The sequence below is a fragment of the Oncorhynchus mykiss genome, chromosome 15 (assembly GCF_057628025.1).
Source record: "Oncorhynchus mykiss isolate SJ-2025 chromosome 15, ASM5762802v1, whole genome shotgun sequence".
Lineage (NCBI taxonomy): Eukaryota > Metazoa > Chordata > Actinopteri > Salmoniformes > Salmonidae > Oncorhynchus > Oncorhynchus mykiss.
The window spans coordinates 7,697,491-7,717,200 of NC_143036.1; the positions used below are offsets into that span (position 1 = coordinate 7,697,491).

The window sequence follows — 19,710 nt, forward strand, 5'->3', positions numbered from 1 at the left end:
CTGTTCCTATTTTTATGAGAGAAAAAATACATCTGAGTGTCGTTTTTGGTCGATGACAGAAATCACGAAGATGAATTTGTTGTCAGATTATTTTGTTGTCAATTTGTTTTTGTTTTTGAGAGGCCCCCCCTGTCGAGTTAAATCTCCACTCCATCAGTTTTGTCCATGATTGGCGTAAGAGACATTTTATGCTAGATCCTAAATTGTGGTGGGAGGCAACGTATGGATGGGATGGTGTGAAGCAATTGCGGCATCCACATGCAGAGGCCAAATTGAGCTCCGTACCACATTGCCGTACGCCTCTCAAATTCTGAAACAATGCACAGGGCCTCGTATATCTCCACATTGACATGGTTGGTTGACGTTAGGTAGCAGCGGGAGGTCCTGTATTAACACAAACTCACTTCCTTGACAACAGCTCTGTGCTGCTCTGGGAAGCGCAAGAAGTATGAATGCCCTGACTTCTGCAGAGGCCATATCACAGTAAAGACTGCACGGCCTATTCAGACGTCGGATTGACCATGCAGCGTCTTTAATGTTGTTTGATGTCCAAAACTCCATTGTTGAAGAAAGGAAACCAGTTTAAGAGAACACGTTTCCATCCGTTTTTAAATCAGATTGGTTTTAACTCATTCAGGGAGAAAGAAAAATCACAGAACGATGTCGTCTGAATAAGAAAACACAATCTGAGCCCACTAGCTATGAAAACACAGTGCATTTACTACAAAACAAGCTAAACTTGTTATCCGACTGGAATGATTGCTTCTATTTTATTATAGTGCAGTCTACTTATAATTCTTCAGTCAAAATAATATATTTAGGTGTCATTATCCACATGTAACATTTACGATAGCTATATCATATTCATCATATAATCAATATTAAAAATAATGTGTCCAATTTTTAAGTTCTCTGTCCTTAAATGGCATCCAAATCCTGTTGAACTCATACAGGCAGCCACAGAAAGACGTCCTTTAAAAACTCATACAGGCAGCCACAGAAAGACGTCCTTTAAAAACTCATACAGGCAGCCACAGAAAGACGTCCTTTAAAAACTCATACAGGCAGCCACAGAAAGACGTCCTTTAAAAACTCATACAGGCAGCCACAGAAAGACGTCCTTTTGAACTCTTACAGAAAACCACAGAAAGATAACAATAAGTGCGACCCAGCCGTTAATTTCTAAGTGGAGTCGCATCCTTGTGTGCATCAATTTTCTTCGATGATCAAATTAAGATATTGGAAAGGCTGAATAACATACTAACTAGATATCCTGTATTCACAGCAACAAATTAAATACAGCATACAGCTCCCAAGTGGCGCAGTGGTCTAAGGCATTGCATTTCAGTGCCAGAGGCATCACTACAGACCCTGGTTTGATTCCAGGCTATATCACAACTGGCCGTGATTGGGAGTGTCATAGGGCGGCGCACAATTGGTCCAGTGTTGTCCGGGTTTGGCCGGGGTATGCTGTCATTGTAAATAAGAATTTGTTCTTAACTGACTTGCCTAGTCATTTAAATACATCAAAACTACCGTTCAAAAGTATGGGGTCACTTAGAAATGTCCTTGTTTTTGAAAGAAAAGCTAATTTTCTGTCCATTAAAATAACATCAAATTGATCAGAAATACAGTGTAGACATTGTTAATGTTGTAAATTACTGTTGCAGCTGGAAATGGCTGATTTTTAATGGAATATCTACATAGGCGTACAGTCCCATTATCAGCAACCATCACTCCTGTGTTCCAATGGCACGTTGGGTTAGCAAATCCAAGTTTATCATTTTAAAAGGCTAATTGATCATTAGAATAACCTTTTGCAATTAGGTTAGCACAGCTGAAAACTGTTGTCCTGATTAAAGAAGCATAAAACTGGCCTTCTTTAGACTAGTTTAGTATATGGAGCATCAGCATTTGTGGGTTTGATTACAGGCTCAAAATGGCCAGAAACAAAGACATTTCTTCTAAAACTCATCAGTCTATTATTGTTCTGAAAAATTAAGTCTATTCCATGCGAGAAATTGCCAAGAAACTGAAGATCTGGTACAACGCTGTGTACTACTCCCTTCACAGAAGAGCGCAAACTGGTTCTAACCAGAATACAAAGAGGAGAGGGAGGCCCCGGTCACAACTGAGCAAGAGGAAAAGTACATTAGAGTGTCTAGTTTGAGAAAACAGATGCCTCACAAGTCCTCAACTGGCAGCTTCATTAAATAGTACCCGCAAAACCTCAGTCTCAACGTCAACAGTGAAGAGGCGACTCCGGGATGCTGGCCTTCTAGACAGAGTTCCTCTGTCCAGTGTCTATGTTCTTTTGCCCATCTTTACCTTTTTATTGGCCAGTCTGTGATATGGATTTTTCTTTGTAACTCTGCCTAGAAGGCCAGCATCCCGGAGTCGCCTCTTCACATTGTTGGATTACTTCATGGAGCAATTTTTTACATTTATTTAAAGAACAGAGAATTTCCTATATTCAAACGTACCCCCCTGGAAACTGACATTTTATGGTCAAATATTGTCAGTGCTACACCAAACAGTACCTTTTCCTGTAACTTCCAGTTTAATGGAGTAAACAAATTTGGGGGTTGAATCACATTATCTGGTGTGACAAATCGTAGCTCGGTCGTACATTGATGCCACATTCCTGTCCTCTCTCTTTTACAAAAGAAAACATAAAACAAGCAATAGAGACATTTCGTTCAATGTTGTTTAAAATCCAGTTTTAATATTTAAATGACCATAAAAAGCACATTACAACATTTTCTAATTTTAGTTAAAAATATGGGTCAGATAAAGGTCTTACATCTCAGAAGGATCTGAACAGAGGATCTCTAACCCATAAGGATTTATCTTCAATTCCCAACCCCAAAATATATCAACTTAAATGTTTAACCAAGGTATATTCAGGGGATAGCATCCTCGGATCTTAATGGTTATCAACAAAAGTTTAAGGTATACGACCCCCTCCCCCAATTTCTTTTTAAAAAAGACGAAAAAATGAGAACAAAATGAAAACAAAAACAAAACCCCAAATAGACTTAAATAAAAAGTAGAACGAATGCAATGATATCTTAATACAAGCACAGAATCAGAACATTAGTGGAATATGTTGCTATATGTGAGCTGGGGAGTCTTAGTCATTTTACCTATGGTCTCAAAAGGTAAACCTGCAAATAACGTACATTATCACTAGAAATAACTTAACTGGTAACAGTTAACACAGGATATTTTCATAGACAAAATATCATAATTATTGAATTCTGTCAGTCTGTCTTTAGACACACACTACCAGTCAAAAGTTGTAGAACACCTACTCATTCAAGGGTTCTTCTTTATTTTTTACTATTTTCTACTAATTTCTACATTGTAGAAAAATAGTGAAGATATAAAAACTATGAAATAACACATGGAATCATGTAGTAAGCAAAAAAGTGTTAAACAAATCTAAATATATTTTATATTCTTCAAAGAAGCCACGCTTTGCCTTGATGACAGCTTTGCACACTCTTGGCATTCTCTCAACAAGTGTCATGATGTGGTCACCTGGAATGCATTTCAATTAACAGGTGTGCCTTGTTAAAAGTTAATTTGTGGAATTTCTTTCCTTCTTAATGTGTTTGAACCAATCAATTGTGTTGTGACAAGGTAGGAGTGGTATACAGAAGACAGCTCTATTTGGTAAAAGACCAAGTCCATATTATGGCAAGAACAGCTCAAATAAGCAAAGAGAAACGACAGTCCATCATTACTTTAAGACATGAAGGTCAGCTAATCCAGAAAAGGGCAGTCGCAAAAACCATCAAGCGCTACGATGAAACTGAGAGTAGGTGAATGAATGATCTGCATGTGTGATTCGCATGTGTGGTTCCCACCGTGAAGCATGGAGGAGGAGGTGTGGAGGTGCTTTGTTGGTGACACTGTCAGTGTTTTATTTAGAATTCAAGGAACACTTAACCAGCATAGCTACCACATCATTCTGCAGCGATACACATCCCATCTGATTTGCGCTTAGTGGGACTATGATTACATTTTCAACAGGACAATGACCCCAAAACACACCTCCAGGCTGTGTAATGGCTCTTTGACCCAGGAGAGTGATGGAGTGCTGCATCAGATGACCTGACTTGCACAATCATACGTCCTCAACCCAATTGAGATGGTTTGGGATGAGTTGGACTGCAGAGTGAAAGAAAAGCAGCCGACAAGTGCTCAGCATATGTGAGAACTCCTTCAAGACGGTTGGAAAAACATTCCAGGTGAAGCTGGTTGAGAGAATGCCAAGAGTGTGCAAAGCTGCCATCAAGACAAAGGGTGGCTACTTTGTTGAATCTCAAATATAAAATAGATTTAGATTTGTTTAACACTTTTTTGGTTACTACATGATTCCATATGTGCTATTTTACAGTTTTGATGTCTTCACTATTATTCTACAATGTAGAAAATATTACAAATAAAGAAAAACCCTTGAATGAGTCGGTGTCCAAACGTTTGACTGGTACTGTGTATATATATTTTTTTGTTTCGAAGATTAAGAGCCAGATGCGATTCTGATACACACGCAGGTTTTGAAAGTGGATTCAGAAATAACAGTATTGTAAGAAAAATTATAATTAAAGTTTATTCATTATCAAAACGCACCTTTTTTTTAGCACCTCTTAATTTGTGTGTGTTTTGAACAAGCACCATCGTCATTGTGGTATTTCATTTAGTACAGCACCTGTAGAATCCAGAAAAGAGGTCTCTCTACTCCCTCGTCTCTCGATCTCTCTCGTTTTTCTCCTGTTCACCTTTCTCCGCAACACCTTCATATGTCCTTCGTCTTTGTTCCACAACAGGTTTAAGTCATGTGATTCTAACCCTACAAGGGCAAGAAGTCTTGTCCTGGTAAAACCTACATACACGGCAAGACCTGTTCGCTACACCATTTTTTATTCAAAACTTGCATGTGATATGGAAACAGGTGAGGGGGCTGGGTACCCAGGTTAGGTGGTATGGAAACAGGTTAGGGGGCTGGGTACTGGGGTTAGGTGGTATGGAAACAGGTTAGGGGGCTGGGTACTGGGGTTAGGTGATATGGAAACAGGTTAGGGGGCTGGGTACTGGGGTTAGGTGATATGGAAACAGGTGAGGGGGCTGGGTACTGGGGTTAGGTGATATGGAAACAGGTGAGGGGGCTGAGTACTGGGGTTAGGTGATATGGAAACAGGTGAGGGGGCTGGGTACTGGGGTTAGGTGGTATGGAAACAGGTGAGGGGGCTGGGTACTGGGGTTAGGTGGTATGGAAACAGGTGAGGGGGATGGGTACCCAGGCTAGGTGGTATGGAAACAGGTGAGGGGGCTGGGTACTGGGGTTAGGTGGTATGGAAACAGGTAAGTTTGGTTGCTGGTCTGGGTTGGGGGGGCTGGTTGTTAGCCAAGGAAGCAGACTGGACCCACTTCAAATCCAAACTTCTGGCTGGCATCTCCAAAGTCATTCAACATGACATCAATGATGGGAACCTGATCGATCTTGGGAGTATTAATCTCCATCACAGTCTTTCCGTAGCCCTTCCTCGACTGGAAAGAGAGAACGGGGGGAAAAAAACTATTAAACATTGTGCTTTCAGCCATCAGACACAACCTAATTGGAGATATAAAACAAGTCCAACAAAACAACCAATGGGGACATTTTACATATTTGCGAGACTTCCCAAATGTACTTGAACAATCACTATTACAGACAGGCAGTATCGATGGGCAGCCCTTACCGCGCATCCGTCTATGAGGGCCCTGACATAAGGGTTGCTGTCGTAGGACATCTCCTCATCGTTGGATCCCAGGAATCGCAGCGCCTTGTCGTAGCTGTCCGTGGTCTCGTCGTGCCACACCACAGACTGGTGGCAGCTATAGGTGAAGTTCTGCCTGGCAGAGGCAGTCAGTAGTTTCAGGAAGGTCATCTGAACTTCACTTATTGTGTTACCGGCTGCGTCAACGTATGAAAACTGTTAATTGGAGGAGGGTGTGAGAGAAAACAGAAAATAGATTGAGAGGTCAGAAATGAAACATGGGATTGGACATAATATACTGCTTAGAAGTATTTTATCCCAAGAGTTCTTATAAAACAGAAAGGCTAACAGAATTTTTTTCTCCAAAAATACTCATTCAAGGCAGAAAGGAGTTGGAGCACTAAAGTATTGTACAGGAAGTCAAGCTGACTCCTTCCTCCTCCACTTCTGGATCAAATTAGTCCTTTTGGAAGTTTTTAGATTTTTTGTCATTGTTGTTGAGCACCCTTCTTTTCATTTGTTTGCTGAATCAAAGGTTCCCCCTGATACTCTTCTTCAAAAACATGCTGTCAGTATCAGTTATACAATCTCTCTCTCAGGCAATGGGCCAAACTGAGTCTCAAAGCAATAGAAAATCATATTTTCCTCCTCATCCTTCGTCAATCCCAGACTGTATGAAATATGAATGAGAAGGGGGGGGTGAGAGGTCTTATATGAGAGGTCTGGATTCCTTGGTGGCTAGAAAAGTGGGGGTCACTTCCAGAGACAATTTTCTCTCTCTCTCTCTGTTTTCTATCTCAAATGCTACTTCTGAAGAGCCTCTGTACTGACAGACAGAAGGCAGAGAGATGGCCAAGTGGGAGCCTGAGAAATCATTTTAGTTTTAGTATTGTGAAGAGGAGACATTTCTTTTGAGAAGAGAACAGTGGAGGATGAAAACGTGGAGTTGAGGGAAGTACTTACTATTGCACCATGCTCAAATTCACTGAACCACGACCCTGGAAGTTCTTTGGGCCATGACGATATTCTGACCTACGGAGCCAAACAAATGAGGCGCTTCGGTACTTAGAAGAACACAATTTAAGCGCTGGTTCCTGGAATTAGGTTTAGTTTTGATCCATCAAAAGTTGTGTAATATACAGCTAGACACCCCTTCCCTCAGATCTTAACATATAGGAAAATCACTACAGTATAGTAATTCAATAAAAAAATGTGTATATCAGTTTTTTTTCTGCTCATACAGTATGTCTATATTGATTGTCTTGACAATTACCAATGTCAATTCCAACCCGTTAGTTCAATGCGTCTATTTTTCTTCATGCCTTTACATTACATTTCACAGAGATACAGTATGAACGTAAATGTCAAATTCACAAGGCTATCACCAAAACAAGTTAGGTTTAAATGTAAATGACCAAGCGGTGAACCCATCAAACATCCCCAAACATGAATCTCGCAGTCCCATAACCCTCACTAGCATACGAATCAAATCAAACTGTATTTGTCACATGCACCGAATACAACAGACCGTACAGTGAAATGCCTACTTACGAGCCCTTAACCTACAGCGCTTTAAGAAGTTAAGAAGAAAAACGTGTTAAGTAAAATATAGATGAGCATTTTTTTTTTAAAGTAACAAATAATTAAAGAGCAGCAGTAAAATAACAGTAGGTACCGGTACAGAGTCAATGTGGAGGCTATATACAGGGGGTACCAGTACAGAGTCAATGTGGAGGCTATATACAGGGGGTACCGGTACAGAGTCAATGTGGAGGCTATATACAGGGGGTACCGGTACAGAGTCAATGTGGAGACTATATACAGGGGGTACCGGTACAGAGTCAATGTGGAGACCATATACAGGGGGTACCGGTACAGAGTCAATGTGGAGACTATATACAGGGGGTACCAGTACAGAGTTAATGTGGAGGCTATATACAGGGGGTACCGGTACAGAGTCAATGTGGAGGCTATAAACAGGTTGTTACGGTACAGAGTCAATGTGGAGGCTATATACAGGGGGTATCGGTACAGAGTCAATGTGGAGGCTATATACAGGGGGTACCGGTACAGAGTCAATGTGGAGACTATATACAGGGGGTACCGGTACAGAGTCAATGTGGAGGCTATATACAGGGGGTACCGGTACAGAGTCAATGTGGAGGCTATATACAGGGTGTTACGGTACAGAGTCAATGTGGAGGCTATATACAGGGGGTATCGGTACAGAGTCAATGTGGAGGCTATATACAGGGGGTACCGGTACAGAGTCAATGTGGAGGCTATATACAGGGGGTACCGGTACAGAGTCAATGTGGAGGCTATATACAGGGGGTACCGGTACAGAGTCAATGTGGAGGCTATATACAGGGGGTACCGGTACAGAGTAAATGTGGAGGCTATATACAGGGGGTACCGGTACAGAGTCAATGTGGAGGCTATATACAGGGGGTACCGGTACAGAGTCAATGTGGAGGCTATATACAGGGGGTACCGGTACAGAGTCAATGTGGAGGCTATATACAGGGGGTACCGGTACAGAGTCAATGTGGAGACTATATACAGGGGGTACCGGTAGAGAGTCAATGTGGAGGCTATATACAGGGTATTACGGTACAGAGTCAATGTGGAGACTATATACAGGGGGTACCGGTACAGAGTCAATGTGGAGGCTATATACAGGGGGTACCGGTACAGAGTCAATGTGGAGGCTATATACAGGGGGTACCGGTACAGAGTCAATGTGGAGGCTATATACAGGGGGTACCGGTACAGAGTCAATGTGGAGTCTATATACAGGGGGTACCGGTACAGAGTCAATGTGGAGGCTATATACAGGGGGGTGTCGGTACAGAGTCAATGTGGAGACTATATACAGGGGGTACCGGTACAGAGTCAATGTGGAGGCTATATACAGGGGGTACCGGTACAGAGTCAATGTGGAGACTATATACAGGGGGTACCGGTACAGAGTCAATGTGGAGGCTATATACAGAGGGGTACCGGTACAGAGTCAATGTGGAGGCTATATACAGGGGGTACCGGTACAGAGTCAATGTGGAGGCTATATACAGGGGGTACTGGTACAGAGTCAATGTGGAGGCTATATACAGGGGGTACCGGTACAGAGTCAATGTGGAGGCTATATACAGGGGGTACCGGTAGAGAGTCAATGTGGAGACTATATACAGGGGGTACCGGTACAGAGTCAATGTGGAGGCTATATACAGGGGGTACCGGTACAGAGTCAATGTGGAGGCTATATACAGGGTGTACCGGTACAGAGTCAATGTGCGGGGGCACCGGTTGGTTGAGGTAATTGAGGTAATGTGTACATGTATGAATGATCCTATCAGAACATTATCTAGAATTGAACAAGACTATGGCTTGACTCTATGCTTAACTTCATAGCATGAGCAGGTGTCTGTGTGTGTGTGTGTGTGTGTGTGAGTGTGTGTGTGTGTGGTGTGTGTGTGTGTGTCGTCCTCTTGGAGGAAATGAAACGCCACTCACTCCACTGAACTTCTTATCTGGGAAGATGCAGGTCTCTCCTCCAGCCGTGAAGTTACAGTGGACAGAGAACGAGTCCCCTGAACATCCCTGGTTAGGATCTATCCAGTACTCGCCTGTGGAACAAAACCCAATGACACAATACAGTACCCGAATCTGTAGTTCTCTCTAGTTCTAAGGTTCCACCGACAACTGAAAACTAAAAACTACAAAATGTCACTAAATCGTTTAACTGTTCTATGACACCTGATAGATATAAAAATAATATGTTCATATGTTTAGCAACAACAGATCTTCTAACATTCAGTGTAAACATTGAAAAAGGTGCTAAATGATATGATATCAGTCCTTGGCCGAAACAGGTAACCCTCCTTGCGTCTCGTATTAATCCACGTTCTCGTTCATGCCATAGACCAAATGGTACAGTTGTAAGTTACCTTGTATCTACAGTATACCGTACCATTTCAAGACAACCCCATGGCTATTTCATATAGAGGGTTGCCTACTGATCATAGCATGTTTGTGTTAGAGACGCCGTCTGATCTGAAATCCCACAGCTGTGGCCTTGGACTGATTCATGTAAAATGTCAGAAGTTTGATTACGAAAATGGATTTTATTGTAATTCTGACTTCTCAAACTAACACGGACATTTTGATAATTACTGAGACTTGGTTCAACAAGTCTGTGGCAGACACTGGTGTGTCTCTGAATGAATATAATGTGTAATACTGCAGATCTGACAGAGGTGAGGGTGTCACCATATTCATGAAGTAAAATGTGAATGTTACTGTGTGAATTACCACCTCTGTGAATGTCTAGTCATAAATCTGGGCCTTGGGTAATAATGCCCAACTAACGTCAGTGGGAGTTTGTCGTCATCCTGTGGTCCTCTCAATTGCTCTTAGAAAATTGTCTGACTTTCTGTCTAACTATGATACATCTGATTTATTCATAGTTGGGAGTAAATAAGACCTTGGTCCCAATGGCTTCCCCCTGAGTAAATAAAAGTTTTCAAAAATTCAATCAAAGATTATGACCTGACATTTCTCTGTATAAAGTTTGGCAAAAACAAACCTCAAAAGTTCCTCAATGAGGTATGTTAATGTTAGGTATAACCTCACTGAGGTCTGGTAATGTTAGGTATAACCTCACTGAGGTCTGGTAATGTTAGGTATAACCTCACTGAGGTCTGTTAATGTTAGGTATAAACTCACTGAGGTCTGTTAATGTTAGGTATAACCTCAATGAGGTCTGTTAATGTTAGGTATAAACTCACTGAGGTCTGTTAATGTTAGGTATAACCTCAATGAGGTCTGTTAATGTTAGGTATAACCTCACTGAGGTCTGGTAATGTTAGGTATAACCTCACTGAGGTCTGTTAATGTTAGGTATAAACTCACTGAGGTCTGTTAATGTTAGGTATAACCTCACTGAGGTCTGTTAATGTAAGGTATAACTTCAATGAGGTCTGTTAATTTGAGGTATAACCTCAATGAGGTCTGTTAATGTTAGGTATAACCTCAATGAGGTATGTTAATGTTAGGTATAACCTCACTGAGGTCTGTTAATGTTAGGTATAAACTCACTGAGGTCTGTTAATGTTAGGTATAACCTCACTGAGGTCTGTTAATGTTAGGTATAACTTCAATGAGGTCTGTTAATTTGAGGTATAACCTCAATGAGGTCTGTTAATGTTCGGTATAACCTCACTGAGGTCTGTTAATGTTAGGTATAACCTCACTGAGGTCTGTTAATGTTAGGTATAACCTCACTGATGTCTGTTAATGTTAGGTATAACCTCAATGAGGTCTGTTAATGTTAGGTATAACCTCACTGAGGTCTGTTAATGTTAGGTATAAACTCACTGAGGTCTGTTAATGTTAGGTATAACCTCACTGAGGTCTGTTAATGTTAGGTATAACTTCAATGAGGTCTGTTAATTTGAGGTATAACCTCAATGAGGTCTGTTAATGTTCGGTATAACCTCACTGAGGTCTGTTAATGTTAGGTATAACCTCACTGAGGTCTGTTAATGTTAGGTATAACCTCACTGATGTCTGTTAATGTTAGGTATAACCTCAATGAGGTCTGTTAATGTTAGGTATAACCTCACTGAGGTCTGTTAATGTTAGGTATAAACTCACTGAGGTCTGTTAATGTTAGGTATAACCTCACTGATGTCTGTTAATGTTAGGTATAACCTCAATGAGGTCTGTTAATGTTAGGTATAACCTCACTGAGGTCTGTTAATGTTAGGTATAAACTCACTGAGGTCTGTTAATGTTAGGTATAACCTCACTGAGGTCTGTTAATGTTAGGTATAACCTCACTGAGGTCTGTTAATGTTAGGTATAACCTCACTGAGGTCTGTTAATGTTAGTTATAACCTCACTGAGGTCTGTTAATGTTAGGTATAACCTCAATGAGGTCTGTTAATGTTAGGTATAACCTCAATGAGGTCTGTTAATGTTAAGTATAACCTCACTGAGGTCTGTTAATGTTAGGTATAACCACAATGAGGTCTTGTTCTCAGTGCTATTCAAATTCACCACTGCAATACACTACCTGCAAATATACCATATACACTCCAATGGCATCGCTACGAAATGAGCAAACAGCATTCACAGTTAATGGCTTCCTTGTCTAGATAAACAACATGGCCAGAAATCACAGCCATAGCATTAGCATATTACCCATGATTCCCCCTCTCCGTGACTCACCGTTGGTGAACTCTGGGTGGGCGAGCTGCAGGTCTTTGCAGGTCCTGGCTGGGTTGTTCTGTGTGCCCATTGGGTACTTCATCCTCTCCATGTCCTGTTTGAGGTTGTTGAGCGAACCAAAGATGTCCTCCATGCCCTCTCCGTAGTCCATCATGGTACCCGTCGCGTCCGCCTGCATGTCTGCGTGTCTGCGGTTCTTCTTGGGCGAATGGATGGGCAGTGGCTGGATCACCTCACCAGAGGGACCCTATAGAGGAAGAAAGAAAATATCCCATAGTGTCACAGCGTTTTCTAAAAAATAACTTCATTAATTCCAGCTAAAGACACAGAAGTGCCCTATTCTCTGACTTAGAGAGGACACCCAAAATGAATGTAAAAGTAATACTCACAGGAGGACCAGGTGAACCGATCGTACCGGTGTCTCCCTTCTGACCAGCAGGACCCTGAAAAGAGCATGGAGATTTAGAGCATGTTGTTAATTCTGGATTTCACAAACACTCCTATAAAATGACTGTCACAGTACTCTCAGTTGATAAAAAGAGTTGTTGAACAGAACTTACCGATGAACCCTTAGCTCCTTTAGGACCTCCAGGGCCCTGGAAGAGACAACGAAGATGGCGTGATCAGTAAAGAGGAGATGACTATGTTGTATCATTACATGGACATGTTAACTATGAGACTATACTCTAAATAAAACAGAGAAACGGGGGACAGTCTTACAGGCAGGCCAGGAGGACCAGGGGGACCGAGAGGACCTGAAGCTCCACTGATACCCTGGGGAGAAGAGACCAGACATCAGTAAGACGACAGTGGGATGACGAGTGGTAGATTGCAAGGGAAACATTAGCAACCTTTTGCAACGTTTTCATGAGCCCTGAAAAGTTGCTGGTATTTCCGTGAGTAATACAGCTAGATAGATGGAGACCCCCACTATTCTGTTTCTCAAGCCTAACATAGAGACATATAGATGGGGCTCCCCCATTATTCTGTTTTTCGACCCTAACATAGAGACAGATAGATGGAGAGCCCCATTATTCTGTTTTTCAACACTAACATAGAGACATATAGATGGAGACCCTCATTCTTCTGTTTTTCAACACTGAAATGGAGACATATAGATGGAGAACCGCATTCTTCTGTTTTTCAAGCCTAACATAGAGACAATCAGACCAATGGCATTTTATTTCCTGATTGACGAATGGCAAGGTGATGAGGTCATTAATCACTTACACCGTTGCCCTTGCCTCCGTGAGAACCCTGGGGTCCAGGCAGGCCTCTGTCTCCCTTCTCTCCCTGCTCGCCAGGGGGTCCAATCAGACCGATCAGACCTGGATGACCCTGTAGGGCACAAACAAACAAGAGTAGTAAGGACTGGGACCATTGAGATACTTACAGTAAAAACACGTTGAAGACAATACCATGCCTGGCACCAGTACAACCCTGCTATAGCTGTTACCATTCCATCAAGTAAAATACAAAATCGGAACACTCATCTGAAATCATTTTTACAGAAATTACTTTTTTTTCCCGTCTGACAAAATAGTTGCCCAGAATTTCTCTAAATGCAACTGAGGACAATATCCACAACAACAATGTCTGGAAAATACGAGTGCCCTCTTCAGTGACATTGATCTGAAACATGGAAAATGGCCACACAAATGAAAATAAAGAGCTTCTGTCCTTCTAAACCAATCCCTTCCAATCCTGCTCTCAACATTTGTGACTGGCCATAACAGCAGTGTCCTGCGCTTCATTACTGACTTTAAATTCACTGGCAGATCTAACGCTCTGCATCAAATGGAGCCGGCAATGTGGTACGGTCCTATTCAATTCAAACTGGCTTCCAGATTTCTCCAAATGTCACTTTTAGTTTACTGCGTAATTGGAGTCACTTTTAGTTTCAAACACAAGTTGTGTCGAATAATTTAAATTTAAATGTTTTGCTCTACCGAAATATTTAGTTTGACCTTTCTAGAGAAGCTGGTTAAAGGGTTCAGATGAGTGGAGGTCCAATCCCAGCCACGCTCATGGCCATCGTCTCCAACCCACTTCAGGTTAAACTCCCAACCCCTTCTCGGATCGGAGAAATCAAATCAATAAGTGCTTTGGGACGGGAAATTGAGGCGGGCTCACCTTTTCACCCTTGGTGCCGGGGTCACCCTTCAGACCTGGGAGACCAGGGGGTCCCTAATTGTCACAGAGAAAAGATGGTTAGACATCAATTACACCACCTCAGTAGAGAAAGAACAGAAGGAAAAAATACCTAGAGACAGACAATGAGATAGAGAACTAGAGAGAGAAAAATGAGAGAGAGAGAGTACTATAAAGAGAGAGAGGAAGCGAGAAAAGAGAGAGAGAGGAAAGAGAAAAGAGAGAGAGAATAATTAGAGAGCACTATAAAAAGAGAGAGAAAGAGAGAAAAGAGAGTGAGAGAGAGACTGTCTTTTTTTTTCTGAAACTTTCGCATTTCATTTAAACCCCCCCTTAAAAATAAAACACCAAAATATATCCTGTACACGTACCATACTCACCTTTCCATCTACCACATGATACAAACCAACATCACAATACCCAAAACAACACACCACCGTCACCACTTCTACAACCATTTATCCAAAACATCATCCCCAGATATACAGACAGCCCCCCAACACACCATATCTCCTGAAACATCACTTTATCATTCTATAGAACTCAAATTCCACCCTAAGGCGCGCAGAGACCATTCCATTAAACAATAGTAAAGGGTCTGGTATCCCCCCACCTTTGACCCTGTTCCTCCTTGTTAGCCAAATAACCAACTTTGCCTGAGCAAACAGAAAATTCAACAAAACACATTTGGCCTTCTCCTTATTAATCAAATACCTCTATCCCATTATAAACATCCCAACAGTAAAAACAACAGACAGACATTCCAACAGAGACATTAAAGTCATTAACCTGGTGCACACAGAAAACACATGAATCACAGTTTCTTTCATTACACAGAAAGGACACCCCTGCCCGATTCCCGGTTCAACCTGTGCAAAACAGCTGTTAGTGGCCAGGGCTCCTTGAAGAACCCTCCACTGGAGGTCCCCTGACCTCTTTGGCACTGGGGGTTTGTAGAGCCCCCTCCATCTAAAACCCACCATACTCTCCGCCCCACTTACCCCCTGCCACTGATGTGCCTTCACTCCTGTTAGGTTCCTAATGTTCCTTACCTTAATGCAGAGGTTGCAGAGGGCTGTACCTCCCACCCCTTCAAACTCCCCCAGGCTCAGACGCCCTTGCCAGTCTCCAGTCTCTGCCGTCACCTGCAGTGGCGGAAACATTGGTGGCCCCAACCCCCTTGGCCACTCAAACACCCCCCCCCCCCCCCTACCCGGCTCAGACAGTGCCAAATGGAACTCCTCCAGGAATCTCTCCAGCAGCCTAAGAGACGTTATTCCTGTTTGTTGTGCCAAGACTTCCGGGGTTTTCCACCCCTCCTGTCCCAGCAGTCTCAGGTCACCCAGCCTTTGTAAACCCGCTGCCATCAGTTGCCTCTGCAGGGTGGCCGACTGAACCGATCTCAAAGGGATGGCTGGGTTGTGGAAGATAGGCTCCTCCCACAAACACAGCCCAGGCTCCACACCCCCTTCTCGTGTGGGCCTTAGCAGCTGCCAGGTCCTCAGCACTGCAGAGTAAAACTCAGAGAGACCTGCTGTACTCAGCCTCTCCAGCCTCATGAGGAACAGCTGCCGGTCCAACCCTAATTCACCAGCTCTCCTCAACAGCGCGCATACTGTCTCCTTCCAGCCAACATCAGTATGGTACAGCAGTCTCTGCACCGCCTTTAGTCAGAAAGCAGCCATCCTGCTCTCCAGTTCCACCAGGCCCTGTCCTCCTTCGTGGACGGTCATGTACAACACTGCCGCCCTCAGCCAGTGATGAACCGACCAGAAAAAGTTCACCAGCTTGCGTTCCAGGTCTGCGAGGAGACCGGCGGGGGGGTTGAGGAAAGCCAGTTTATGCCACAGGGAAGATGACACCAGGATGTTGATTATCAGCACCCTCCCTCTATATGACACTTGGGACAGGAACCACCTCCACCTGGCCAGTCTTGACACCACTGCCTGTGACAGCCCCTCCCAGTTCTTCCTGACTCACTTCTCCGAAGCCAGGTACACCCCCAAAACTTTAAGCCCTTCTCAACCCCACTGCAAACCCCCTGGAAGCAGAGGGGCCCTATCCCCCCATAACAGAGCTTTACTCTTGCCCCAGTTTACCTTAGCTGACGAAGCTCCCTCGTACACCTTCAGACTAGTCTCTAGTGCCTGCATATCTTGACCATCCTGACCATCACAGAAACATAATCTGCATATGCTGACACTGCTATGCCTGTCATCATATCCATGCCTGTACAGCACACTCCCTGCAGTCTCCTGCGTAGCATTCCCAAAAAAGGCTCAATGGCTAGTGTATAACTGCCCCGATAGAGGGCATCCTTGTCTAATGCCCCGTCTCACCCAGACTGGCCTACTGAGCCCCCCTCCCATCTTGACCATGCATTACGCCCCAGCATACAACAGCTTTACACAGGTCAAAAAAGTATTCCCAAACACAGACATCACATTAAACAGATACTCATGGTCCACTCTATCAAAAGCCTGCTCTTGATCTAAAGAGACCAGTTCAAAGTTCACATTAGTACCTCTCGACAAGTCCAACATGTCCCTGATTAAGAACAAGTTGTCTGTGATTGAGCGTCCCGGTACACAATATGTTTGGTCCTTATATACTATCGAGTCCAAATGGGACTTCAGTCTGTTAGAGAGGACCTTGGAAAATATATTGTAGTCCGCACAGAGTAATGCCACAAGCCTCCAGTTCTTAAGTTCACACAAGTCCTCTTTTTTGGGCAGGAGAGTCAGAGCCGCCCGACGGCAGCACATCGGCAACTCTCCTACCCTGACGCATTCACGCAACACGCAAAAGAAGTCCAGTCCAATTATTCCCCAGAATTTTTTTATAAAACTCCACTGGGAGTCCACCGACCCCCGGTGCACGACCGGGGTACATCTGGTTTACGGCCTCTGCCAGTTCATGGGACAACAGAGGAATGTCCATTTCATTCTTCTGTGCCAGAGAGAGCTTAGGGAGTTCTGTAAACAAGACCTGAGCACACATGGGATAACACATTTCTGCCCTATACAACTCAGTATAAAACGCCACACTCCCGCATCTCCCCCACCACAGAGGTCACCCGCCCATCAGACAGCCGTAGACAATGCATAACCTTGGCTTCACCACTCTGTCTTTCCAAACCAAAGAAGAAGGAGCTGGGAGTATCCATCTCCTTGAGCATGGAGAACCTAGCTCTTACAAGTGCTCCCTTTGCTTTAACCTGGAAAAAACTGCCCAGATCCCTACATAATTCAGCTAAATTAGCCTGGAGACCTACATTGCTCACCATCTCTACCTCCATCTCACTAATACAACGCTCTAGTTCCCCCAATACTCTCCTCGCCTCTGATGAGAGAGATATATATACTGTTTACAGAAAAGCCAAATTTGGACTTTCCCCACATCCCACCATTGACTCAGATACAACTCTCTCCGCTGCCCCCACCTTTCCCAAAAGGTCTGGAAACCTGAGCAAAAAGTGGCATCTTGTAAGAGCTTTATAATGAACGTCCAATAGGATTCCTGCCGGGGCCCTGGTGAAATAGACAGCCGAGCCATTGTTATGTGGTGATCCGAAAACCCCACTGGGAGAATACAGCCTATTGCTCTGATTCCTGGACATGTAAAAACGATCAAGTCGGGCTGCACTCACCCTAGCCCCAAAAACCTTCACCCATGTATACTGTCTTGTGTTGGGCTGCGCTCACCCTAGCCCCAAAAACCATCACCCATGTATACTGTCTGGTGTTGGGCTGCACTCACCCTAGCCCCAAAGACCTTCACCCATGTATACTGTCTGGTGTTGGGCTGCACTCACCCTAGCCCCAAAAACCTTCACCCATGTGTACTGTCTTGGGTTGGGATGTTTAGTTCTCCAAACATCCACTAGGTCGAACTGATTAATGATGTCCCTTAACACTCCCACTGACACTGAATGAGGCTCTTCCCCATTTCTGTCTTTCGTAAAATCCATTGTACAGTTCCAGTCCCCGCCGACCACCAGCGTCTCCTCAGGCGCTACCTTTGAGAGTTCCTGTCTAAGACTCCCAAATATAACCCCTCTCTCTCTCGCTGTGTGACATACACATTTAGGCACATTTAGGCACATACACATTTACAACAACCACCCAAGCCACTGCCTGTTCACCACGCTATCTTCCAGAAGGTGAGGGCAGTACAGGTGCATCAAAGCGGGGACAGAGAGACAGACAAACAGCTTCTATCTCAAGGCCATCAGACTGTTAACACTAACATTGAGTGGCTGCTGACAACATACTGACTCATATCTAGTCACTTTAATAATGAAAAATGTATGTAATAAAAGTATCACTAGCCACTTTAAACAATGCCACTTTATATAATGTTTACATACCTACATTACTCATCTCATATGTATATACTGCACTCTATACCATCTACTGCATCTTGCCTGTGCCGTTCGGCCATCGCTCATTCATATATTTTTATGTACATATTCGTATTCATTCCTTTACACTTGTGTGTATGAGGTAGTTGTTGTGAAAATGTTAGGTTAGATTACTTGTTAGATATTACTGCGTGGTCGGAACTAGAAGCACAAGCATTTTGCTACACTCGCATTAATATCTGCTAACCATGTGTGTCTTTTATTTTATTTATTTATTTCACCTTTATTTCACCTTTATTTAACCAGGTAGGCTAGTTGAGAACACCTTTATTTAACCAGGTAGGCTAGTTGAGAACACCTTTATTTAACCAGGTTAGGCTAGTTGAGAACACCTTTATTTAACCAGGGAAGGCTAGTTGAGAACACCTTTATTTAACCAGGTAGGCTAGTTGAGAACACCTTTATTTAACCAGGTAGGCTAGTTGAGAACACCTTTATTTAACCAGGTAGGCTAGTTGAGAACACCTTTATTTAACCAGGTAGGCTAGTTGAGAACACCTTTATTTAACCAGGTAGGCCAGTTGAGAACACCTTTATTTAACCAGGTAGGCTAGTTGAGAACACCTTTATTTAACCAGGTAGGCTAGTTGAGAACACCTTTATTTAACCAGGTAGGCTAGTTGAGAACACCTTTATTTAACCAGGTAGGCTAGTTGAGAACACCTTTATTTAACCAGGTAGGCTAGTTGAGAACACCTTTATTTAACCAGGTAGGCCAGTTGAGAACACCTTTATTTAACCAGGTAGGCTAGTTGAGAACACCTTTATTTAACCAGGTAGGCTAGTTGAGAACACCTTTATTTAACCAGGTTAGGCTAGTTGAGAACACCTTTATTTAACCAGGTAGGCTAGTTGAGAACACCTTTATTTAACCAGGTAGGCTAGTTGAGAACACCTTTATTTAACCAGGTAGGCTAGTTGAGAACACCTTTATTTAACCAGGTAGGCTAGTTGAGAACACCTTTATTTAACCAGGTAGGTCAGTTGAGAACACCTTTATTTAACCAGGTAGGCTAGTTGAGAACACCTTTATTTAACCAGGTTAGGCTAGTTGAGAACACCTTTATTTAACCAGGTAGGCTAGTTGAGAACACCTTTATTTAACCAGGTAGGCTAGTTGAGAACACCTTTATTTAACCA

General features: G+C 43.1%; 1 protein-coding gene across 1 annotated transcript in view; it reads right to left on the reverse strand.

Moving 5' to 3' along the window:
* Positions 1 to 2,705: 2,705 nt before the first annotated feature.
* The window catches only part of LOC110490894 (collagen alpha-1(XI) chain), a 178,696-nt gene continuing 161,691 nt past the window's right edge, over positions 2,706 to 19,710 (reverse strand). Inside the window, exons 56-65 of the mRNA XM_090199066.1 lie at positions 14,130 to 14,183; positions 13,227 to 13,334; positions 12,717 to 12,770; positions 12,557 to 12,592; positions 12,386 to 12,439; positions 11,997 to 12,243; positions 9,279 to 9,391; positions 6,729 to 6,797; positions 5,748 to 5,981; positions 2,706 to 5,556 (exon numbers count right to left, since the gene is read on the reverse strand). Coding sequence (XP_090055192.1) covers positions 5,410 to 5,556; positions 5,748 to 5,981; positions 6,729 to 6,797; positions 9,279 to 9,391; positions 11,997 to 12,243; positions 12,386 to 12,439; positions 12,557 to 12,592; positions 12,717 to 12,770; positions 13,227 to 13,334; positions 14,130 to 14,183 — 1,116 coding nt within the window. The 3' untranslated portion in view covers positions 2,706 to 5,409. The remainder of the gene's footprint in view (positions 5,557 to 5,747; positions 5,982 to 6,728; positions 6,798 to 9,278; positions 9,392 to 11,996; positions 12,244 to 12,385; positions 12,440 to 12,556; positions 12,593 to 12,716; positions 12,771 to 13,226; positions 13,335 to 14,129; positions 14,184 to 19,710) is intronic.